The sequence below is a fragment of the Ranitomeya imitator genome, chromosome 9 (assembly GCF_032444005.1).
Source record: "Ranitomeya imitator isolate aRanImi1 chromosome 9, aRanImi1.pri, whole genome shotgun sequence".
Classification (NCBI taxonomy): domain Eukaryota; kingdom Metazoa; phylum Chordata; class Amphibia; order Anura; family Dendrobatidae; genus Ranitomeya; species Ranitomeya imitator.
Window position 1 is genome coordinate 40253186 of NC_091290.1, and position 27078 is coordinate 40280263.

The 27078-nt window shown below is 44.0% G+C and overlaps 1 protein-coding gene across 1 annotated transcript in view; it reads right to left on the reverse strand.

Annotated features, from left to right (window-relative positions):
• Positions 1-2097: 2097 nt before the first annotated feature.
• LOC138649740 (solute carrier family 22 member 6-B-like) overlaps positions 2098-27078 on the reverse strand; it is a 52468-nt gene continuing 27487 nt past the window's right edge. The window contains exons 6-10 of the mRNA XM_069740390.1: positions 20891-21009; positions 14192-14406; positions 4385-4493; positions 4099-4299; positions 2098-2380 (exon numbers count right to left, since the gene is read on the reverse strand). Of these exons, the coding sequence (XP_069596491.1) occupies positions 2317-2380; positions 4099-4299; positions 4385-4493; positions 14192-14406; positions 20891-21009 (708 nt within the window). The 3' untranslated portion in view covers positions 2098-2316. The remainder of the gene's footprint in view (positions 2381-4098; positions 4300-4384; positions 4494-14191; positions 14407-20890; positions 21010-27078) is intronic.

A 27078-nucleotide genomic window follows, 5' to 3' on the forward strand; every position in this document is an offset into this window, starting at 1 on the left:
CACGTGTGGATTCAATGTGCTCACCACACATCTAGATAAATTCCTTGAGTGGTCTATTTTCAAAAATGGGGTCACTTGTTGGGGGTTTCTACTGTTTAGGCACATCATGGGCTATCCAAACATGACATGACACCCGCAGACCATTGCATCAAAATCTGCGTTCCAAAATGTCACTTCTTTCTGAGCATTGCAGTGCACCCAATCAGTAGTTTCCCCTTCATATAGGGTATCTGCATACTCAGGAGAAATTGCACAATAAATTTGGGGTTCCATTTTTTGGACGTAGATGTAGGACGTAGGACTACGCCATTTATAAGTGTAATAAAGGTCTTTTTGTGCTATGTGGAGGGGCTTGGACACATACATACCACAAACTAGAATGCTGGAAGAGCAGCCTTAAAGGTGGTGACATATTTTATATTGGGAAAAACCTGGTGACAGATTCCCTTCAAGTCCATAGTGAGAAAAGTGCAATACAAATGTTTATTGTTGTCATTGTCGTCTCCAAATTGTGGTGTGGTCTTCAAAAGAGCCATGATTTGTTCCAAAAATTTTGCAAACGTACATTCTGCAATCGTAACTCTTCCTGAAGGCAATTTTCAAGGCAAGTAGGAGATATTGGTATACAATTGGCAATTTAAAATGATTGACATATGGGATCTAACATGTTGCAAATGTTAATAATGTATGACAGTAATATTCATAACTCCAGGTACATTTACCAAGAAGTGTGAAATATTAAGTATGATGGGAAATAAATGTCATATCTTATCCATTTCACCCGGATCATAAACACGTGTGTAGTAAATGCCAAGCCTTATCTACTGTTAGCTGGTCAACCATTGAAATAGAAAATGTCACATGTGCTCTGTAAATGAGGTGCGGAAACCATTGACCAAGAGAAAGAAGGTGGAAAAAGATGGACAGATGTTGTATAGACCCTATATCACGTTTGGATCTCTTAGCAGCGATTCTCCAGATGTTGTATAGAAGCTATATCACATCACGGTGGGAGAAGTAGGACGGTGCCTAGGGACTTAATTTGATTATTTTTGTATTTTTACTTTATGAAACCGTGTGCAGATACTTTATTATTTGTGTATTATATGTAATGTACAGTGGGGAAAATAAGTATTTGATACACAGCCGATTTTGCAAGTTTTCCCACCTATAAAGAATGGAGAGGTCTATAATTTTTATTATAGGTACACTTCACCTGTGAGAGACAGAATCTTTAAAAAAAATCCAGAAAATCATATTTTTATGTTTTTTAAATAATTGAATTGCATTTTATTGCATGAAATAAGTATTTGGTCACCTAACACCCAGCAAGAATTCTGGCTCTCACAGACCTGTTAGTTTTTCTTTACTGGTGGCCTGAAACATAAACCTATCATAAAACAGTTTTCCCCCATTGCGTTGCAGGAAGGAAACCACCTGGTGGATCTACTACTCTTTCTGAGTTCCACATACTGTATCATTGGTGCAACCTGTGGAGCCACACAATGGCCCTAGAGGTAAGGGGGCCCATTTGAACCCCAAAGCAGGTACAATTTTGCATTATGATGAGCTATCGGTCTGCAAAGGGCTAATATATTGTTCATGCAATGGTTCAGGGTTCATTTTCTGTCTGTGTCCACCAGCAGATCACAATCTACGTAATTGGCCAAGACTGATGTAGACTTGAGCAGGGGTGTAACTACAACAGGTACAGGGGTTGCACTCGGGCCCTGGAGCCTAGGGGGCCCTAAAAGTCCCTTTGACCTATAGAAAATGACTATTGCTATTAAAGATTTAAAATATTTGGGGGCCGCGTTGGAGCTTTCGCATCGGGGCCCATGAGTTTCAAGTTACGCCACTGGACTTGAGGATCCAATACTGTAAAGCCACATTTTCATTTAAGTCTACTTTGATGTAAAAGATCATTTAGAATAAATTTGCAAATGCAATGACCCAGTTTTCTGCTCTATCTGTAAAAAATAATTTGTCATTTGTTGCTTGCGCCAGTTTATTTGGAAGCCCTCTCCCAGTTTTACCTGCACAAAATACAACTCCAGCGTACAGCATGGTGAATGCAGCTACAAGGAACAACAAGTTAAAAAGGCAGTAAATTTTATTTCTGATAATGTAAAATCATTTTATGGAAAATAAACAAATTTGCTGCTGTTAACCAGATTCTTGCATAATACGATGAAGCTGAAATTGCTTCCAGGATAAAATGATGGCCACAGTGGACTTCTTTTCTTCTCTAACTGTTCGCGGGACTTGTAGGATTGATGGAAAATGTAGTAGCGCTATCAGTTTGTTTTCATGAGATTAAATTCCTTCTTTTAAAGATATTTCTTCGTCGTACTTAGAAACCTTCTTCCTATGTGAACAGCTGTAATGAAATAGCAAAGCATAGAAAATTGTCACAATGCTATTGCAAAAAAAAACATGATGCAAAAATTGAGTTGGTACAAATGGTTTTGCTGCAAGAATTTTTAAAAGAAATTCTATGAAATGTTCTTGCATTGTTCTACGGTGGATTCTAACTTCTTTTTAGATGCAATTTTGGTATTTTTTCCTACTTTGAATTATGAAAAAATTGTAACTAAAGCATGTGGCAGCACAAGCCAAAAAAGTTAGTACTTCCTGATGAGCCCTTGATTAACAGGCAAAATGTTCAGCAGTAAGGCTTCTTTCACACTTGCGTCGGTACGCGGCCATCGCGCGTCGGCCGCGCATGCGCGGTAGGAAATGGCGGATCCGATGTACGAAAAAACATTACATTGAACGCCAAAACACGACGCATCGAGTGCATGACTGACGCGACATATGGCCATACGTCGCGATCCGCCGGCAATACAAGTCTATGGGAAAAAAGGCATCCTGCGGGCACATTTGCAGGATGCGTTTTTTTCCCAAAATGACGCATTGCGACGGATCTAAAATAACGCAAGTGTGAAAGTAGCCTAAGGACCAGTGATTTCCTTGGCACAACATACAGTATTCTGCAAACAGAAAGCAATTTCAGGGAGGAAGTTATACCAGAAAGACAACTTTTTGTCTGGTCACAGGCCACCATTAGCTATGAGCCAATCAATTCTAGTTTAATTACATTCAGGTTAAGTCTTTAGGAATTTTCTGAAAATTTTAATAAAATGCAATCCACTTTGGCTCTCGAGATTTTGCACATTGCAGGAGATTGTAGGTGGAAGTACATCTGAGCTGAAATACACCCTTCCCCACACTGACTGCTATGAGATGAAAGCAGAAGTGTTTGTAATGACACTCAGCTCAGCTCTACTTCCTCTCCCCCCAGACTGACTGTTATGACATGAAAGTTGGAAGTGTTTTTATTGACATTCATCTCTTCCACCCCCAAAGTGACTGCCATGAAATGAAAACTGGATGTTTTTGTAATGTTACTCATCTGCTTTTTGTTATGTGTGTCATAACATCTCCAAGGAGAAAGCATGATCTTCTGACCATGTGTTCTTTCTTCCCCTGCATGACACTTCCTGTTTGGGGAATGCTATGCATGGGAAAAAGTAAATTCCACCTGACAGGAATCTCCGGTAGGGCTTATTGTAAACCAGAACCTAAGTTTATAAGCTCTGCAACGGAGAAATCAATTTTTTTTTTTAAAAAAAGTATGTTTTATTTAGCTCTGCGGCCTCTATTCCATGATGTGGCCAGTTTATCATGCTAATACTGGTAAAAGGTCCATTTTAATCATGACTTGCAATCTTAAGACACCTCAGAGACTAATTAATGAAATATGGGCACTTTGGATTCACGCCAAATTGACTCTGTTAATGAAATTGAGCGAATCTGCAAAAACAAATTTCGGAGGTTCACTCATCTCTATTTGTAAGCATTGAGATGCATAGGAGATGCAAGCATAAAATGACATTTTTAATGAAGGCCTAACCTAAAGCTGCATTGTAGAGGCTATGGATGCATAAAATGCAACTCTTTACTACATGAAATTATTGAATATAGACCCATTTTCATGAACAGCAACAAATGATAAAAAACAGGATAATATTGATAGGTATGAAAATAAAAGAAAGTATTTATATACAGTAACTTTTTATAATATATCGTACCAACCTCTCTACGTCTTGTATTGTCTCAGGCAGCGGCACACCAAGTGTCTCCGGAAGGAAACATGCCGTAATGCCAGAAAGTATTGGGCAAAGGCTATAAATAATGAGCGGTAGATGAATGTAATAATCAGCTGTCATCTGAATAAGTGGAGCAACTATTCCTCCGAGCCGAGCCACCATGGTACCAAGTCCCATACCAGACTGCCTACAATAAAAGTCATAGGGAATCACCAGTCAGGTGGGATTTATAGATGTCTTCGTGTTTCCTTCTCATGCCGCTGTTTGCTTACCTGATGACAGTTGGGTACAATTCACCAGTATATAGATATATACAGTTGAAAGACGCTGCGAGACATCCTTTACCAAAAACAGCCATTGAGGTCCTGACTGTCTGAAAATCTAAAAAGACAACATTTTGACCTGAAAACAATATAAGTTACCCAATAATAATCTTAATGTAGACTAAAACATGAACTCAAGCAGAAGATAATTAGAAATGCATCAACTCAAGGTTGGGGGTCTAGTTTGGCAGCAGTAAGGGGCATAACTTTAGTGGGTGCAAAGGTTGCAGTCACATTTGAATCCTGGAGCTTAACGGATCCCTAAAGGTTTTATTGGCCCATATGGCAGGGTTGCCAACTAATTTTTCCTTGCCGATTTGAAGGAGTTTCAAATCTGCAGTTTGTCAATTCTTTCAGCTGTTTTGCAGTATTTTTCACACATTCAAATGAATGGTAAAATGGTGAAAATGCGTGTATGTTACTCAATGATTTTACTGCCAACCCTTCAGTATTTGCAGCAGATTTTTCTGCTGCTAATACTGAATTTATTATTATTATTATTTATTGTTATAGCGCCATTTATTGTAGGCTTGTCGGAAGGGGTGAGTCTTCAGGTTCTTTTTGAAGGTTTCAATGGTAGGCGAGAGTCTGATGTGTTGTGGTAGAGGGTTCCAGAGTAGGGGTGATACGCGAGAGAAATCTTGTATACGATTTTGCACATATCAAAATTTGGTAATTTATATATAGTTTTATGTTTTACTAAACTTAAAAAATAAAAAAAAACCTGCAGCTGCTAATAACCATTTATTGAGCTAGGGCTGCATGGCATCTTTGGATATGACAGTCGTTGCATGGCTGAAGATCGCAGTACGCAATGCTACATTGCAACATAAGGAATATGTATTGCCATGACTGTGAAACTAAAAAGGCTTATTATAACCCCTTTCTAAATAAAGTAGTCCCTCTTGTAAAAAAAAAACAAAAAAACTTTTACTCACCTCCTGTATTGGCATAGATCCAGCAGTGTTGACGTTGGGTCTCCCAGGGCTTGCCTGACATTGTTATGCCACGAGAGCGCTGCAGCATTCAGTGTCAGCTATTAGGCTGTTGCACTCTCAGCACTTCTATGTGTCCGAAGATCGAACTAAGGTAGTGAGAGTGAAGCTGCCCAATAGTAGCTGCTGATTGGCTGCAGGGCTCAAGTGACATGACAATATCATGCAAGCCCCAGGAGACCCAGTGCCGACATCGCTGGCATGAGGTATATGAGTGTATGTTATTTTTATGGTACAAAGGGGACAACTTTAGTTAAGAAGGGTTTTTCCAGGTAGAGGACAACCTCTTTAAGTCACAAGAAATCAAAACCTTCAAAAACTTGCCACTTGTCTATCACAGTCATGCATCATGAGAGTTTGTTATGTTATAATGTAGCATCGCGATACTGATACTGATGTGTTTGGCCTGGCAATTATGGTATAATGGCTAGTTTAGTCCACTTTTTAATTTTTTTGCATTTTAACCCCTTCACACCACAATCAATTTTCAATTTTGCGATTTTGTTTTCTCTTTCCCTTCTCTTTTTCCAAGAGTCATTACTTCTATTTTTTATTTATTTTTGTGTGCCAGCATAGCTACTTGAGGTCTTTTTTTTTTTAGGACGAGATGTAGTTTTAAATGTCATCATTCATTTTTACCATATAAAAGTCCAAGTGTGGTGACGTTTTGAAAAAAAAACAACGCCATTTCGTCATTGTTCTTTTGGGTTTTGTTTTTATGATGTTCATTGTATGGTAAAAATGACTTGGTATCATTTTTGTTTTTTATAACTTTATTTTTAATGGGGAGGAAAAGGGAAGTGATTCTAATTTTTATATTTCTTTAATTTTTTTAAATGTAAATTTTTTAGTTTTTAGTTTTTTGATTTTGAAAACGATGATCGTGTTATCACTTATACTATATAATGCAATACAATATTGCTGTAAATAGTAAAAATTATGGTAGTGTTTGGAGCTCAGTCTCAGTCTTGGCTTCAACAAAGCACTGTAATAGCCGACACTGAAGTCTTCAGCAGACCCTGGCAAACATGGCAACTTATGAACACACCACAATAACATTGTGGGGGGGGGGAGGTTGGGAGGAATGATTGGCGTGTGGAAAGTCTCACCCCCTGGTTTGCGTGAATTAAATGTCGCTATCAGAGACTTATATATACAGTTCAGACCAAAAGTTTGGACACACCTTCTCATTTAAAGATTTTTCTGTATTTTCATGACTATGAAAATTGTACATTCACACTGATGGCATCAAAACTATGAATTAACACATGTGGAATTATATACTTAACAAAAAAGTGTGAAACAACTGAAATGATGTCTTATATTCTAGGCTCTTCAAAGTAGCCACCTTTTGCTTTGATGACTGCTTTGCACACTCTTGGCATTCTCTTGATGAGCTTCAAGAGGTAGTCCCCGGGAATGGTTTTCACCTCACAGGTGTGCCCTGTCAGGTTTAATAATTGGGATTTCTTGCCTTATAAATGGTGTTGGGACCATCAGTTGTGTTGAGCAGAAGTCTGGTGGATACACAGCTGATAGTTCTATGTCATGATCCCAATGGCAGGGGATCACAAAAGGACAAGCACAAAAACAAAACAAGCTCTAGGGTGATGGAACCTGAGCTGACCGCGATCCTGAACCTAAACACACAACTAGCAGTAGCCGGGGAACGTGCCTACGATGATTCCTAGACGTCTCGCGCCAGCCGAAGGATTAACTTCCCCTATTAGAAGAAACACAGACCTCACTTGCCTCCAGAGAAACACCCCACAGAAATAGCAGCCCCCCACATGTAATAACGGTGAAATGAGAGGAAAGCACATACGTAGTTATGAAAATAGAATCAGCAAAAATGAGGCCCGCTAAAGCTAGATAGCAGAGGCTACAAAAGTGAACTGCGCGGTCAGCGAAAAACCCTTCAAAAAACCATCCTGAAATTACTTGAACTCATGTGCCAACTCATGGAACATGAGGAGTAATTTCAGCCCACTAGAGCAACCAGCAGCAAGGAATCACATATCTGCAAGCTGGACTAAGACAAAAATTAAGCAAAACGTGGAACAGGAAAATCAAAACTTAGCTTGTCCTGAAGATAACAGACGCAGGGAGCAGAGGTAAAAAGACACGCTGATTACATTGATAGCCGGCGAGGAAATGACAAAAAAGCCAGGTTAAATAGGAAACTCCCATAACCTGATGGAACAGGTGGACACCAGAGACCGCAGAGAACACAAGTCACCCAGTACCATCAGTAACCACCAGAGGGAGCCCAAAAACAGAACTCACAACAGTACCCCCCCCTTGAGGAGGGGTCACCGAACCCTCACGAGAACCACCAGGGCGACCAGGATGAGCCCTATGAAAAGCACGGACCAAATCGGCAGCATGAACATCAGAGGCAATCACCCAAGAATTATCCTCCTGACCATAACCCTTCCACTTGACCAAATACTGGAGTTTCCGTCTGGAAACACGAGAATCCAAGATCTTCTCCACAACATACTCCAATTCACCCTCCACCAGCACCGGAGCAGGAGGCTCAAGCGAAGGAACAACAGGTACCTCATACTTCCGCAACAACGACCGATGGAACACATTATGAATAGCAAACGATGCCGGGAGATCCAAACGAAACGAAACAGGGTTAAGAATTTCCAAGATCCTATAGGGACCCGATGAACCGAGGCTTGAACTTAGGAGAAGAGACCTTCATAGGAACAAAACGAGAAGACAACCACACCAAGTCCCCAACAAGAAGTCGAGGACCCACGCGGCGACGGCGATTAGCAAACTGCTGAGCCCTCTCCTGGGACAACTTCAAATTGTCCACCACATGACTCCAAATCCGATGCAACCTATCCACCACCATGTCCACTCCAGGACAATCAGAAGGCTCCACCTGACCAGAGGAAAAACGAGGATGAAACCCCGAATTACAAAAGAAAGGAGAAACCAAGGTAGCAGAACTAGCCCGATTATTAAGGGCAAACTCGGCAAGCGCCAAAAAGTAAACCCAGTCATCTTGATCAGCAGAAACAAAACACCTTAAATAAGTTTCTAAAGTCTGATTAGTTCGTTCCGTCTGGCCATTCGTCTGGGGATGGAATGCAGACGAAAAGGACAAATCAATGCCCATCTTAGCACAGAACGTCCGCCAAAATCTAGACACAAACTGGGATCCCCTGTCAGAAACGATGTTCTCCGGAATGCCATGCAAACGGACCACGTTTTGAAAAAACAGAGGGACCAACTCAGAGGAGGAAGGTAACTTAGGCAAGGGTACCAGATGAACCATCTTAGAAAAGCGGTCACACACAACCCATATGACGGACATTTTTTGAGAGACAGGGAGATCCGAAATAAAGTCCATGGAAATGTGCGTCCAAGGCCTCTTCGGGATAGGCAAAGGTGACAACAATCCACTGGCCCGAGAACAGCAAGGCTTAGCCCGAGCGCAAACTCCACAAGACTGCACGAAAGAACGCACATCCCTCGACAAGGAAGGCCACCAAAAAGACCTGGCCACCAAGTCTCTAGTACCAAATATTCCAGGATGACCTGCCAACACAGAAGAATGGACCTCGGAGATGACTCTACTGGTCCAATTATCCGGAACAAAGTCTTTCCGGCGGACAACGATCAGGTTTATCCGCCTGAAACTCCTGCAAAGCACGTCGCAAGTCTGGGGAGACAGCCGACAAAATCACCCCATCCCTAAGAATACCAGTGGGCTCAGAATTTCCAGGGGAGTCAGGCACAAAACTCCTAGAAAGAGCATCCGCCTTCACATTCTTTGAACCTGGCAGGTATGAAACCACAAAATTGAAACGGGAGAAAAACAGTGACCAACGAGCCTGTCTAGGATTCAGACGCTTGGCAGACTCAAGGTACATCAGATTTTTGTGATCAGTCAAGACCAACACACGATGTCTAGCACCCTCAAGCCAATGACGCCACTCCTCAAATGCCCACTTCATGGCCAAAAGCTCCCGATTACCAACATCATAATTCCGTTCAGCGGGCGAAAATTTTCTAGAAAAGAACGCACATGGCTTCATCACTGAGCCATCGGAGCTTCTCTGTGACAAAACCGCCCCCGCTCCGATCTCGGAAGCATCAACCTCAACCTGAAAAGGAAGCGACGTATCTGGCTGACGCAACACAGGAGCAGAAGAAAACCGGCGCTTAAGTTCCTGAAAGGCCTCCACAGCCGCAGGAGACCAATCAGTAACATCAGCACCCTTTTTAGTCAAATCCGTCAAAGGCTTAACAACCTCTAGAAAAATTAGTTATGAAGCGACGATAAAAATTAGCAAAGCCTAAGAACTTCTGTAGACTCTTAAGAGATGTAGGCTGCGTCCAGTCACAAATAGCCTGAACCTTGACGGGATCCATCTCAATAGTAGAAGGGGAAAAAATATACCCCAAAAAAGAAATCTTCTGGACTCCAAAGAGACATTTAGAACCTTTTACAAACAAAGAATTGGCCCGCAGGACCTGAAACACCTTCCTGACCTGCTGAAGATGAGACTCCCAGTCATCAGAAAAAACCAAAACATCATCCAAATACACGATAATAAATTTGTCCAGATATTCACGGAAAATATCGTGCATAAAAGACTGGAAGACAGAAGGAGCACTAGAAAGTCCAAAAGGCATCACCAAATACTCGAAATGGCCCTCAGGCGTATTAAATGCGGTTTTCCACTCATCACCCTGCCTTATCCGCACAAGATTATACGCACCCCGAAGATCAATCTTAGTGAACCATTTAGCCCCCTTAATGCGAGCGAACAAATCAGTCAACAATGGCAAAGGATACTGATATTTGACTGTAATCTTATTCAAAAGACGATAATCTATGCAAGGCCTCAAGGAACCATCTTTTTTGGCCACAAAAAAAAAACCTGCTCCCAAAGGGGACGAAGATGGACGGATATGTCCCTTTTCCAAGGACTCCTTAACATAATTCCACATAGCAGTATGCTTTGGCACTGACAGATTGAACAAACGACCTTTAGGGAATTTACTGCCAGGAATCAAATCTATAGCACAATCGCAATCCCTGTGAGGAGGAAGCGAACTGAGCTTAGGCTCCTCAAAAACCTCCCGATAATCAGACAAAAGTACCGGAACCTCAGAAGGAGTAGATGAAGCGATAGAAATCGGAGATGCATCATCATGAACCCCCTGACATCCCCAGCTTAACACAGACATTGTTTTCCAGTCCAGGACTGGGTTATGAGTTTGTAACCATGGCAGACCAAGCACTAAGACATCATGTAAATTATACAGTACCAGGAAGCGAATCACCTCCTGATGAACAGGAGTCATACGCATGGTCACTTGTGTCCAGTACTGAGGTTTATTCATAGCCAAAGGTGTAGAATCAATTCCTTTCAAAGGCATAGGAACTTCCAGAGGTTCCAGACTAAACCCACAGCGATTGGCAAATGACCAATCCATAAGACTCAGGGCAGCGCCTGAATCCACATAGGCATCGACGGAAATGGATGATAATGAACAAATCAGCGTCACAGACAGAATGAACTTAGACTGTAAAGTACCAATGGCAACAGACTTATCAACTTTTTTTTGTGCGTTTAGAGCATGCTGATATAACATGAGCTGAATCACCACAATAAAAACACAATCCATTTTTCCGCCTATAATTTTGCCATTCACTTCTGGACTGAATTCTATCACATTGCATTATCTCAGGTGCCTGTTCAGAAGACACCGCCAAATGGTGCACAGGTTTGCGCTCCCGTAAACGCCGATCAATCTGAATAGCCATAGTCATGGACTCATTCAGACCTGCAGGCGCCGGGAACCCCACCATAACATCTTTAATGGCCTCAGAAAGGCCATCTCTGAATTTTGCAGCCAGAGCGCACTCATTCCACTGAGTAAGCACCGACCATTTCCGAAATTTCTGACAATATATTTCTGCTTCATCTTGCCCCTGAGAGAGAGCCAATAAAGCTTTTTCAGCCTGAATCTCTAGGTTAGGTTCCTCATAGAGCAAACCCAATGCCAGAAAAAACGCATCCACATTGAGCAACGCAGCATCCCCTGGTGCCAATGCAAATGCCCAATTCTGAGAGTCACCCCGCAGGAAAGATATAACAATCTTGACCTGCTGAGCAGGGTCTCCAGTGGAGCGAGATTTCAAGGAAAGAAACAACTTGCAATTGTTCCTAAAATTCAGAAAACTAGATCTATCTCCAGAAAAAAACTCTGGGATAGGAATTCTAGGTTCAGACATAGGCGTATGTACAACAAAATCTTGTATATTTTGAACCTTAGCAGCAAGATTATTCAGGCTGGAAGCCAAACTCTGGACGTCCATGATAAACAGCTGAGGTCAGAGCCATTCAAGGATTAAGAGGAGGAAAGAAGCAGCCAAGCTGCAATTAAGGCTAGGCAGCAAACACTGAGGAGGGGAAAAAAAAAAAAAAAAAACTTCCTCAGACTACTTTTCCTCCTACTTCAGCCAAAACGATGACCAGTTTTTTTTTTTTGGCCGGCTATACTGTCATGATCCCAATGGCAGGGGATCACAAAAGGACAAGCACAAAAACAAAACAAGCTCTAGGGTGATGGAACCTGAGCTGACCGCGATCCTGAACCTAAACACACAACTAGCAGTAGCCGGGGAACGTGCCTACGATGATTCCTAGACGTCTCGCGCCAGCCGAAGGATTAACTTCCCCTATTAGAAGAAACACAGACCTCACTTGCCTCCAGAGAAACACCCCACAGAAATAGCAGCCCCCCACATGTAATAACGGTGAAATGAGAGGAAAGCACATACGTAGTTATGAAAATAGAATCAGCAAAAATGAGGCCCGCTAAAGCTAGATAGCAGAGGCTACAAAAGTGAACTGCGCGGTCAGCGAAAAACCCTTCAAAAAACCATCCTGAAATTACTTGAACTCATGTGCCAACTCATGGAACATGAGGAGTAATTTCAGCCCACTAGAGCAACCAGCAGCAAGGAATCACATATCTGCAAGCTGGACTAAGACAAAAATTAAGCAAAACGTGGAACAGGAAAATCAAAACTTAGCTTGTCCTGAAGATAACAGACGCAGGGAGCAGAGGTAAAAAGACACGCTGATTACATTGATAGCCGGCGAGGAAATGACAAAAAAGCCAGGTTAAATAGGAAACTCCCATAACCTGATGGAACAGGTGGACACCAGAGACCGCAGAGAACACAAGTCACCCAGTACCATCAGTAACCACCAGAGGGAGCCCAAAAACAGAACTCACAACAGTTCTACTGAATAGACTGTTAGAAATTGTATTATGGCAAGAAAAAAGCAGCTAAGTAAAGAAAAATGAGTGCCATCATTACTTTAAGAAATGAAGGTCAGTCAGTCCGAAAAATTGGGAAGACTTTGAAAGTGTCCCCAAGTGCAGTTGCAAAAACCATCAAGCACTACAAAGAAACTGGTTCACATGAGGAAAGCCCAGGAAAGGAAGACCAAGAGTCACCTCTGCTTCTGAGGATAAATTTATCCGAGTCACCAGCCTCAGAAATTGCAGGTTAACAGCAGCTCAGATTAGAGACCAGGTCAATGCCACACCGAGTTCTAGCAGCAGATACATCTCTACAACAACTGTTAAGAGGAGACTTTGTGCAGCAGGCCTTCATGGAAAAATAGCTGCTAGGAAACCAGTGCTAAGGACAGGCAACAAGCAGAAGAGACTTGTTTGGGCTAAAGAACACAAGGAATGGACATTAGACCAGTGGAAATTTGTGCTTTGGTCTGATGAGTCCAAATGAGTCTAAATTTGAGATCTTTGGTTCCAACCACTGTGTCTTTGTGCGACGCAGAAAAGGTGAACTGATGGACTCTACATGACTGGTTCCCACCATGAAGCATGGAGGAGGAGACGTGATGGTGTGGGGGTGCTTTGCTGGTGACACTGTTGGGGATTTATTCAAAATTGAAGGCATACTGAACCAGCATGGCTACCACAGCATCTTGCAGCGGCATGCTATTCCATCCGGTTTGCGTTTAGTTGGACCATCATTTATTTTTCAACAGGACAATGACCCCAAACAAACCTCCAGGCTGTGTAAAGGGCTATTTGACCAAGAAGGAGAGTGATGGGGTGCTACGCCAGATGACCTGGCCTCCTCATTCACCAGACCTGAACCCAATCAAGATGGTTTGGGGTGAGCTGGACCGCAGAGTGAAGGCAAAAGGGCCAACAAGTGCTAAGCATCTCTGGGAACGCCTTTAAGATTGTTGGAAGACCATTCCTGGTGACTACCTCTTGAAGCTCATCAAGAGAATGCCAAGAGTGTGCAAAGCAGTCATCAAAGCCAAAGGTGACTACTTTGAAGAACCTAGAATATAAGACATATTTTCAGTTGTTTCACACTTTTTTGTTAAGAATATAATTCCACATGTGTTAATTCATAGTTTTGATGCCTTCAGTGTGAATGTACAATTTTCATAGTCATGAAAATACAGAAAAATCTTTAAATGAGAAGGTGTGTCCAAACTTTCGGTCTGTACTGTACATACTCCAAATTCACCCTTAAAACCTGTCCCTGAAAACTTGTTTCCAAAGTTTTTTAAAACATCAGGAGATGTAGAATTAATATGGGCTGCTGAGCTGCCTGGAAAATCTCAATGCAATGAATATGACCCTTCCTACTCATAGAAAAAGTGTTGCGACACCTTCTTGCCTTTAAGTAATTTAAAGAACGGAAATATGTGAATTATGAAAAATGAATTACCTTCAGGAACAAAAATGTTCACTAAAATTGCAATCCCAGCTAAGATCAAGCTACCAGCTTGAAGAACACGACGTCCTATGTATGTCATCACAAAAAAGGAAAAAAACTTTGCGGGGATATCAACTGTTCCAAAGATAATCTGAACAATATAGATGCTCAGCCCAAACTTCTGAAGGTCCATGGCCAGGCCATAATATGCAAAGCTGGTGGAGAACCTAAAGAAAAAGACCATTACATTTGAAACACTGATGGATTATAAAGGACATCAGTCAGGCATTGTGGCCCCATACAGGGCAACATGAAGGGCACAGATATGTAGTCTCCATGCAAATAAATATTCTCAAATGAGCCGATAAGATAGAATGGAGCGCTCCTTGAGAAGAAGTGTCCATTATGATATTTTCTCTATCCTCTTTCCGCCTGGTTATTCTTAATTAACAAGATGAACTGGGTGGACAGAGTCTAGAGGGGACTCTTCTTCCAGTTTTGTTCTTTAAACTATGTTGCATCATTTCAGAGTAAAACATAGGCCACAATTCATCTAGACCAACAGTGTTTACCCCATTCTTGATGAGGAGGCGTGATGGAGTCTTCATGCTCCTGATACATTAAGAGGTATACACGGTGACAGGGACTGGAGTAAAACTTTGAACACTGCCGCACATCATGAATTTGATGAGTGAAAGTTGCCAAATCTCCTCCAGTCCCAGCTCCATCCACTTCGTCGAAACTAGGTGAAAATGGTGTGAGAACACCATAAGTTGAAAAATTTTAGTGCTGCTTCATGCTGTGCCAACATTTTTTGACATTTCAAAGCTTTTTAAGTCAGAATTGTGGCATAAAAAGTTTTGATGAATCAGGCCTTTAGTTCTCTTAGGGAACTTTTCAGTACTTCATACTGTCTGTAGTTTGGTCAGTAGGTATCTGTTTAAGGCCTCTTTCACATGTTTTGATATTTCCGGTACTGGAAAAACCGGTACTGGAGATATCCGTGTTCATGTGTCCCTGTGTCCCTGTGTGTGTAATACTTGCAGCACACATGTGACAACTGTGTGCCACCCGTGTGCTGCATCAGTACTACACGGATGGGTGCCAGGGAAGAAGCGCTACAGTAAGCGCACTGTTCCTCAACGCCAGGTGCCGGGTGCTCCATTACTAAGCCATGGGCTTGATGTCACCTAACAATACAAAGGTGACATCAACCTCACAAATATGAACCCCACTTGCCACCGCTACAGGGCAAGTGGGAAGATCCGGGCAAAGCACCAGAATTGGCACATCTTTTCTGGGAGGCTGCTATTTTTAGGCTGGGGGAGGCCTATATCAATGGTCTCTTATGAGCCTGAGAATACCAGCCTCCAGCTGTCAGCTTTGGCAAGGCTAGTTGTAAAAAATGGGGGACCCCACACCGTTTTTTAAAATTATTTATTTAAATCATGAAAAAAACAGCATGGGAACCCCTCTATTCTTGATAACCAGCCTTGCTAAAGCTGACAGCTGAGGGTTACAGCCCCAACCTGTGAGTTTTGCCAGGCTGGTTATAGAAAATACGGGGGAACCCATGAAGGGATTTTCATTCATTTATTTATTTATAGCGCAGACGGCGGGTGAGGAATACTCTCATCAACCACTCCTGCTATCATTGTTATTAGCAGGAGCAGGTGTAGGCTGATGGGAGTAATAGTCCTGCTGTCATTGTTCTGACTTGAATAGAACTCTTACTATTCTCCATGTAGCTCAGCCACTATGCTGGGATATCATACCCAGAGCTTGTCTCTCCAGATTTCCCTGCCCCACTTCATAATATCTCCATACACTGCCCCTCTGCAAAATATCCCCCGTACACTAACCCTTTGCAAAATATTCCCCCCACAGACACACACTGCTTCTCTGAAAAATATCCCCTCACACACTGCTGCTTTGAAAAATATCCCCTCACACACTGCTGCTCTGAAAAATATCCCCTCACACACTGCTGCTCTGAAAAATATCGCCTCACACACACTGCCCCTCTGCAAAATATCCCCACACACACTGCCCCTCTGCACAATACCCCCCTCATGCACACACACTGCCTCTCTGCAAAATATCTCCCCACACACTGCCCCTCTGCAAAATATCTCCACACACAGTGCCCCTCTGCAAAATATCACTCTCATGCACACACACACACACTGCCACTCTGCAAAATATCCCCCATACACACTGCCACTCTGCAAAATATCCCCGATACACACTGCGAATCTACATAATATTACCCCCCACACACACTCACTGCCTCTATGCAAAATACCCCCCTCATGCTCACACTGTCTCTCTGTAAAATATCCCCCACACACAAACCCCCTCTGCAAATTATCACCCCATACACACTGCCTCTCTACAAAATATCACCACCTCCCACACACACACTGCCCCTCTGCAAACTATCCCACACACACATCCACGGACGCTCTGAATTAAGTAGTCCCATCCCCCACTCTGCCTGTAGCAAATCTGTTCTCCCTTTCACACAATTTCCACCCCATACACAATGATAAAGCATTTAAAATCTTCGGGTCCACCTGGAGCACTAAACACTGCCCACTTTGTCTCTGCTCTTCTGCGCTGGCAGCAGTATGATGACAACATCAGCATGCTGACCTCATCACACTGTTGCACGTCAGGGCGCGGGCCGATGAGCGTTCCTCTGCTCTGCTCTGCCCCAGTCCCGAATTTACAGTGTTCAAATATATTCACATCTAAAAGATGCAAATACATTTGAATATAGGAAGAAAGCGGTCATCTTCTGGACAACTCAGCAGGGCACAGCAAACCCTTTGTACTCAGGACTGTTCCTGGTCTATACATGAATGGCCCAAGTGACCCAGAGAACTGGCAGTCCAGCGGGCAACTGGCCGGTAGGGCAGATTATCAGGCCGGGCCTGAGAAGAACTATAGTATAAAGCCCAGCACAAGTTCTGCTGTAGCACATTTAGCCATCAGTGATTTCTTCTGGCGTGTGTACATTGCCATCAGCATATTTGCTTATAGAAATAACAGGGAATTTGAACAGGCATGCAGCGTCGGACAGCAAGAGTTGAATTCAGTGATTAGGAGACCTGCACTGAAAGTTGCTGGCTGGCAATTTTGCAAGATTTATAACAGCAGCTTGTCAGGATCTAAGAAGGAGGGATAGTAGGGGAGCAACTAATAGCTGTATAGAAATCAATTGGCTGGAGAGGTGGCTGGGATATTAGCAGTTAACTACTCTAGGGCAGTGACGATGCGGGGGGCCGCACCAGAGCAAGTTTTTTTTTTTTCTAAAGTCTGGCGGCCGGGTCACTAAACCCCCCCGCCCGCCCACCCGCCCTTGTCATCATACATGTTTGTATGTAGTGTAGAGTGGTCATGTAGGGTTATTATCATGGTAGGTACATTAATTATACTCACCTAGCTGGCTCCAGCGATGCCTGGTCTGGTCTCCGCGTCCGCCGGCGGCAGCTCGGCCTAGTGAGAGCGGTCAGATGGTACCGCTCATTTTAGGTCATGAATATGCGCATATTCATGACCTTTAATGAGCAGTACCACCTGACCGCTCTCACAGGACGAGCTGCCGCCGGCGGGACACAGACGTGAAGAGAGAGTTCCTGCGCGCGCGGTGTGGAAAGGAGTCGGAGTCGGACGGTTAGTCGGAGTCGGTGAGTATTGTGACACACAGCCAGGGTGGGAGGACGGCAGGGGGAGACCGTGAAGGAGGACCGGCGTGGACAGGGAGCAGCGAGGCATGGGAGCGTGGAGCGACGGGGAGCCTCAGCCGACATCCGAAGATGAGCCATGAATGATGGAGCAGCCTGGGGGCGGCTGGCCAGACGGGGGGGAGATGATGACGAGCCATGATGGAGCAGCTTGGGGGCGGCTGGCCAGGGGGGAGAGATGATGACGTGGCGTCATCATCTCTCTCCCCCTTCCCCACTGGCCAGCCGCCCCCAGGCTCCACGCCCATGCATGGAGCCTGGGGGCGGCTGGCCAGGGGGGAGAGATGAAGATGAGCCATGATGGAGCAGCCTGGGGGCGGCTGGCCGGGGGGGGAGAGATGAAGATGAGCCATGATGGAGCAGCCTGGGGGCGGCTGGTTGGGGGGGGAGAGATGATGATGAGCCATGATGGAGCAGCCTGGGGGCGGCTGGCCAGGGGGGGCGAGATGATGACGAGCCATGATGGAGCAGCCTGGGGGCAGCTGGCCAGGGGGGGGAGAGATGATGACGCGGCGTCATCATCTCTTCCCCCCCTGGCCAGCCGCCCCCAGGCTGCTCCATCATGGCTTGTCATCATCTCTCCCCCCCCCTGGCCAGCGTGGAGCCTGGGGCCGGCTGGCCAGGGCGGGGGGATGATGACGCCCATGCATGGAGCCTGGGGCGGCTGGCCAGAGGGGAGAGATGACGAGCCATGCAAGATGGGAACCGGGCCGACGATGAGCCACGCGTACGGGGGGGTATGAGAGATGAGCCAGAGCCACCCATGTCCCCCTCCCTGTATGCAGGGGGTGGCTCTGGCTCATCTCCCATCCCCCCTGTACGCGTGGCTCATGTCCCCCTCACTGTATGCAGGGATGGCTCAGCCTCTGGCTCATCTCCCATCCTTCCCTATCATTGGCTCATGTCCCCCTCCCTGTATGCAGGGGTGGCTCAGCTCAACCTCTGGCTCATCTCCCATCCCCCCTATGCGTGGCTCATGTGACATTAGCCACGCATAGGGGTGGATGGGAGATGAGCCAGAGGCTGAGCCACCCCTGCATACAGTGAGGGGGACATGAGCCACGCATGGGGGGGATGGGAGATGAGCCAGAGCCACCCCTGCATACTGGGAGGGGGACATGAGCCACGCATAGTGGGAGATGGGAGATGAGCCCAGAGGCTGAGCTGAGCCACCCCTGCAAACAGGGAGGGGGACATGAGCCAATGATAGGGGGGGATGGGAGATGAGCCAGAGGCTGTGCCACCCCTGCATACAGTGAGGGGGACATGAGCCACGCATAGGGAGGATGGGAGATGAACCAGAGCCACCCATTCATACAGGGAGGGCCACATGAGCCACGCATACAGGAGGGGGGAGAGATGAGCCATGCATGATGGGAGCGGGGAGCCGATGAGCCATGCATACAGGGAGGAGGGGAAGATGAGCCATGCATACAGGATTGGATGGGGGGAGATGAGCCATGCATACAGGGGGGGAGAGATGTTTCGTGCATGATGGGAGCGGGGAGTCAATAAGCCATGCATGGGAGGGAGATGAGCCATGCATACAGGATGGGAGGGGGGTGGGCCATTATACATTATGCATGGAGCATCATATGTGGCCATTATACAGTAAGGAGCATCATGTAGAGCCATTATACAGTATGGAGCATCATGTGTTGCCTTTATACAGTATGGAGCACTGTGTGGCCGTTATACAGTATGGAGCATCATGTGTGGCCATTATATAGTATTGAGCATCATGTAGAGCCATTATACAGTATGGAGCATCATGTGTTGCCTTTATACAGTATGGAGCACTGTGTGGCCGTTTACAGTATGGAGCATCATGTGTGGCCATTATACAGTATGAAGCATCATGTGTGGCCGTTATACAGTATGGAGCATCATGTGTGGCCGTTATACAATATGGAGCATCATTTGTGGCCATTATACAGTATTGAGCATCATGTGGGATCATTATACAGTATGGAGAACTGTGTGTGGCCGTTACACAGTATGGAGCACTATGTGTGGCCATTATACAGTATGGAGCGCTATGTGTGGCCATTATACATAATGGAGCATCATGTGTGGTCATTATACAGTATGGAGCATCATGTGTGGCCACTATACAGTATGGAGCATCATGTGTGGCCATTATACAGTATGGAACATCATGTGTGGTGGCCGTTATACAGTATTGAGCATCATGTGTGGCTATTATGTGTGGCCATATTTTTTTTTGTTAATAATTATTGTATATGAAACAGTGTGATCAGCAGTGCTAAATGGCTGTGGTTGGGACGTGGATATGGGTGTGACTAGTTGTGAAATGGGTGTGGTCAGAGGTGTGGCCTAAAATTTGCAGCGGCGCACTACGCGCGCCGCAAACTTTATACCTCCTTCCCTTCTTCAAAAGTTGGGAGGTATAGTACCACATTTGCCAGATCACGGCAAGTGCCGCAAATCCCATAAGGAATGAATGAGGCCGAACGCAGTGTTGCCGTAAGTGATCCGTTACACGGCAGATGCAGAAAAACTGCCGGATCTGCTGCAAAAGGCGACTTTCACATCAGCGATTCTTGCCAAAGTCACTGCCGATAGTGTCATACTCACCAAAGGGGGAGGCAGCACTAAAAGTGCCTAGGGCAGCAGAAACTCTAAATACGGCCCTGCCTGAAATGTAACTGTTGCTCACTCTTGACCAGGGTCTGGCCAGCCTCTGGTGGCCCAGCTCCATGGAAACCAGCTGTACACCATGAAAGATAAAAGCTATCATTGTAGGAGAATGACAGCAGATTAAAAAATCAAGTCAATTGCAAACTTACTTACCGTATTTTCATGCAATCTAATTAACATTACATAATAAATTAGGAACATCCCTTCTAGTATCACATTAACTGTGTTGAACAACGGTACAGTAGTTTCTATTACAGTACTTAGTCATAAGGAATGGGTTAAAACCGACCCTCAAACTTACCAAGTGCAACATATACAAAAAGATATCCGACGCACCACAGGTGTCTTTATCAGATCTAACACTGAATATGTACTTCCACAAGCAGCATTTATTTCTCTTTGCATGTCATATTTAATGGTCTACAAAGAAGAGAAAGTTGATCACGTGTTACTTTCCAGTATAACATGCTTTTCAAGGGCGGAGGACATGAGACAACACAGAGGAAAAAACATATATATATTTTCACATTAATTTTATTAAATCACTGGCAGTATCAAGGTTAGGGCAGGAACATTACGTTGACATAAGCTGTAACCTCCTGATACAATATAGAAAAGAAGTATTAAAAACTGATGGCTAAGAATGGAATGTGACCTTCTTCATTTTGAAGAGTTTTTCCAACAATTAAGAAAAGTAACGTACATTTATGTAAGATTTAATTTCTACATTCTAACATCTCTGAAAATTTACAAAAGGTAAGGATCAAAAGAAAGGAGCAATACTTCCCATTGAAATCGGCCTGCCGGACCAGCGCTGTCACTCTGATGGCCTTCCAATGTTGGAAGTGATGATATCTCCACCACCAGTCACCTCTCCCTGATCACACCGGTCAGACTCCAGATAAAAACTGTTGTTGAGGCAGCACTGGAGGTGGATGCGGACTTGTAAGAGTCTGTGCACAATTAGCGGTTTTGTGCATTTTTTCTCCATTTCTTTTATGATGCATTTTTTTCTGCCAACACATCAGTATTCATAGCAGATTTTCTGTTGCAAATACTGAACATATCCTTACGGTAAATTTGACTTTTATTTTTTTTAGTATGTCTACCTTACATAAACTTTAAAAATGTTTCACTTACCATCGAAACCTTCAAAAAGAACCTGAAGACCCACCTCTTCCGACAAGCCTACGACCTGCAGTAACCACCGATCGACCAAACCGCTGCATGACCAGCTCTACCCTCGCCTACTGTATCCTCACCCATCCCTTGTAGATTGTGAGCCCTCGCGGGCAGGGTCCTCTCTCCTCCTGTACTAGTTGTGACTTGTATTGTTCAAGATTATTGTACTTATTTTTATTATGTATACCCCTCCTCACATGTAAAGCGCCATGGAATAAATGGCGCTATAATAATAAATAATAATAATAATAATAATAATAAAATGTAGTAAAAAACCCATATATTCTTAAGTTCTGTAGGTTTAAAGGGAATTTTTCAGGAGCTTTATTCCACTAACTATAAGGCCCCTTTCACATATCTGTATGAAACCGGTAGCAGAAAAAAAACAGTACCGGTATCATCAGTGTTTTGGATCATTGTGTCACCAGTGTTTTTCCAGTATGGCACAAAAGAAAAAGAAATGACAAAACTTCTCCTATACTTTGCCATGTTATACATGTACAGCATGCGGATGGCAAACCTATGCTGTATGTTGTTAGGGACTGGCGGAACGCACCAAGTATAGATGATAAGAAACTAGGTGCGTTCGCAGTCCGAGGTCCACCGTGCAGGTATAAACCCTGCTGCTAGTAAGACGGACTATATGGCGGTACTATAAGTATACACGCACGGGTTAACTTCACCCTGCGTGAAGGAAGCGATCCTGTTGCGTCCCAGGACCGCGGTACCGCACATAGAGCGCGAGCAAGAAGTCAGCGAACACAACCCCAACTCAGGATTGAAGTCCGATTAGACCACTTGCTGGCACAACACCGCAACTGGGTGTGTAAGGAAACTATTAAATAGTATATAGAGGCACGAGAGTGCATGCGGTGCCGCACTGACGGACGCCACTAACCACACAGGCTTGGGTAAGGAAAGCGCAGAGGAAGCGCACGGCGCCGTACTGGCAGACACAGCAATTGGACGCTGTGATGTGTGTTACGTGCAGATGGCTAGTCGGGCGCTAGATAGCTACCAACATCCGCGAGCAGTCAACAACACTAGGGAGGGATACTTAGGAGCTTTCATCCATCGACATACATCCATCTACACACACACATTATATCAAGACAATACTAGCGCATGGCCGTGCGGTCATGCGCAGTTTATATAGTTGCAGCACAGGAAGTAGCTACAGAAGTTTTGCCCTTTCAGGACCTGCCAAGAGGACCAATGGGATGTGCTGCAGTGCCTGAGCATGTGATCCTCGATCTCCAACGGGAGATCTCGCCCTGGGCATGCTCAGTGTGTGCAAATAAGGACTTAGTCCCAGAGAAGCCCGCTCGCCGCAGATCAGTGCAGGGTACAACAGGAGAGCCAGAAAAGGCAGCAGTAACCCCCTGCACAGAATCAGTCCCAGCAAGACGCTGGGAGCGACGCCTCCGCTGAGCAGGCCCCACTGCGGCCGAAGCAGAATGGGAGACCGCAGCAGACAGGGATAGAGATTCCCCCTGTGCAGCAGAGGAAACTCAACTCCTAACAGTATGTATTTTACATGGACCCGTACGCAAGAATATTATTATTTCTTTTTCGAGCACCATTGATTCCATGGTGCTGTACATGAGAAGGGATTATACACAAAATACAAATATACAGTTAGGGCCAGAAATATTTGGACAGTGACACAAGTTTTGTTATTTTAGCTGTTTACAAAAACATGTTCAGAAATACAATTATATATATAATATGGGCTGAAAGTGCACACTCCCAGCTGCAATATGATAGTTTCCACATCCAAATCGGAGAAAGGGTTTAGGAATCATAGCTCTGTAATGCATAGCGTCCTCTTTTTCAAGGGACCAAAAGTAATTGGACAATGGACTCTAAGGGCTGCAATTAACTCTGAAGGCGTCTCCCTCGTTAACCTGTAATCAATGAAGTAGTTAAAAGGTCAGGGGTGGATTCCAGGTGTGTGGTTTTGCATTTGGAAGCTGTTGCTGTGAGCAGACAACATGCGGTCAAAGGAACTCTCAATTGAGGTGAAGCAGAACATCCTGAGGCTGAAAAAAAAGAAAAAATCCATCAGAGAGATAGCAGACATGCTTGGAGTAGCAAAATCAACAGTTGGGTACATTCTGAGAAAAAAGGAATTGACTGGTGAGCTTGGGAACTCAAAAAGGCCTGGGCGTCCACGGATGACAACAGTGGTGGATGATCGCCGCATACTTAATTTGGTGAAGAAGAACCCGTTCACAACATCAACTGAAGTCCAGAACACTCTCAGTGAAGTAGGTGTATCTGTCTCTAAGTCAACAGTAAAGAGAAAACTCCATGACAGTAAATACAAAGGGTTCACATCTAGATGCAAACCATTCATCAATACCAAAAATAGACAGGCCAGAGTTAAATTTGCAGAAAAACACCTCAAGAAGCCAGCTCAGTTCTGGAAAAGTATTCTATGGACAGATGAGACAAAGATCAACCTGTACCAGAATGATGGGAAGAAAAAAGTTTGGAGAAGAAAGGGAACGGCACATGATCCAAGGCACACCACATCCTCTGTAAAACATGGTGGAGGCAACGTGATGGCATGGGCATGCATGGCTTTCAATGGCACTGGGTCACTTGTGTTTATTGATGACATAAGAGCAGACAAGAGTAGCCGGATGAATTCTGAAGTGTACCGGGATATACTTTCAGCCCAGATTCAGCCAAATGCTGCAAAGTTGATTGGACGGCGCTTCATAGTACAGATGGACAATGACCCCAAGCATACAGCCAAAGCTACCCAGGAGTTCATGAGTGCCAAAAAGTGGAACATTCTGCAATGGCCAAGTCAATCTCCAGATCTAAACCCAATTGAGCATGCATTTCACTTGCTCAAATCCAGACTTAAGACGGAAAGACCCACAAACAAGCAAAACCTGAAGGCTGCGGCTGTAAAGGCCTGGCAAAGCATTAAGAAGGAGGAAACCCAGCGTTTGGTGATGTCCATGGGTTCCAGACTTAAGGCAGTGATTGCCTCCAAAGGATTTGCAACAAAATATTGAAAATAAAAATATTTTGTTTGGGTTATGTTTATTTGTCCAATTACTTTTGACCTCCTAAAATGTGGAGTGTTTGTAAAGAAATGTGTACAATTCCTACATTTTCTATCAGATATTTTTGTTCAACCCTTCAAATTAAACGTTACAATCTGCACTTGAATTCTGTTGTAGAGGTTTCATTTCAAATCCAATGTGGTGGCATGCAGAGCCCAACTCGCGAAAATTGTGTCACTGTCCAAATATTTCTGGCCCTAACTGTAAATTACAATGAGCAAACTAATAGTGACAGACAGGTACAGAGGGGAGAGGACCCTGCCCTTGCAGCCTTACAGTCTACCGGAATTTTGGGGCTAACTCTTAGCTCACGAATAGCCAACATTATTTCTTCACAATGGGATACAAGCACTGCAACTAATATGTATTTTTTTTACATGTGTTTTTTATATTGCACTATTTAAAACACATTTACATGTAATTTGCTTAAGCTGGGTGACCCCTTTACATTTTTGGGGAATAGAGTTAATTTTGGACATACAATGGAAGTAAAAATGTGGGAAGGTTTGCTGCCTTAAGGTGCACTTTTACATCGGAAGCAATGTTATTGGATGGAGTTGCTTTCCTATTCTCTGTTTATTAAAAATACAGAAAAGAAAAATGAGATGACTCAATATCTAATTTCTAAGGGCATTTTCAAAATCAACTTTTCTTGGACGGGACGATTTACTGATATTAAAGTTTGAAAAAAAGTGTTCATCGGTTCTTTCTTTATTTTAAGACCCCAAGTACACTGAACCATGCACACCACACAACATTATTAAGGACTTAGCGGGCAGAAGTATTGTTCCCTGTAAGGGTGGGCAGGTGCAGGCAGCAGTATTATCGGACCGTGTGCGATCCAACAAAACATCAAATCACACCTGGACCAATGTTAGTCTATGGGGCCGTGCACGCGTCCGATGTCTTCCTCTGACAAAGTCTATCCGAGGAATAGAATGGCTGCCTGTCCAAGTTTGATCTGATATTCAGATTAGACTCAACCATTCAAGTCAATGAGGGCGTAGAAAACATGGGACTGCATTTGGATAACATCTGAGTGAGGTCCGATTTCTGAGCACTGACAGAGTTGAGAAGATGGAGAAATTTTGTTCTCCATCTCCTCCTCTTGGTGTTTTTCGGTTCTTTCCTGAAAGAGAATCGGATCACACTATGCTGACACTTTGATCAAACTCTGACCTATCATTTGCATAATCCACCCTATTCTGTTGACTAAGATAATCCACCCCTGTCTGTACCGCCCTTATTATTCAACATTTACCAGGAGTGAAAGCATAGAGTTTCCAGTTCTCCTCCATTGTACCATTGCACACCTTTGTTCACTAATTTAGTACTGTTCCAAAATCAGAGGTTATCCATTCATTAATATAAATTCCAAACATATTGGCCATTATGTACAATTTAATGGACATGTCTATGATGATAGCAGACACAGTAACTGCTTGGGGACACCAAAGGAAATGGGAAACATGTCTACTTAAAAGTTTATCCATCAACAGTGAATGATGTTATATGACAGTGTTCAGGAGAAGGAGCAGAAAAATAGAGGAACATTGAATGTTGATTGTTGGGAGACAACACAATCCAATAAAGATGAAGAGAAGAACTCTATCATTGACTTTCATAACCCCAACTTGATGAGGTTGGTGGTTGTGGTGACGAAAACCCCGATTGTGCTATAGGGATCCACAATTCATTGTAACGTGGAACAGGGCGGTAGCTGTGGGTGAGGTACTTGTGGTTCACGCCCCACCATACTGCAAGAAAATGGGGGTCCTGGCTGGGTGTATGGACTTTAACTGTGATGGCAAAATGCCCTTTCAGACTGCATGGTGCCGTTGTTTTTGGCCGGCCTGGAACAGGTGTTGCACAGTTCAATGACAGAGACCATAGTACATAAATAAACTTATTTTTACTGAACAATAACTTTTGATGAACTATGTACAGGAGATAGAAGGTATTCATTTTTATGTACGTTTCTGTTACTACATGGAACATTATCACACATTTCTTCCTCCATTTCCTGGAGTCACTCTCCCTTTCGACTTCACTTAGCTCTTGTGCCTCAACACAACCCAGGACACTATTCCAGGTGCCTCCTCATCCCCAATAGCAGCACTAAAATCCAGCAAGCAAGAGTCCTATACTTCCTCATGCAGTTCTACTTCGATCGCCTCATTTCCTCTTCGTCTTGTTTGCTTATCCTTCCTTCTTCGTTCTACTA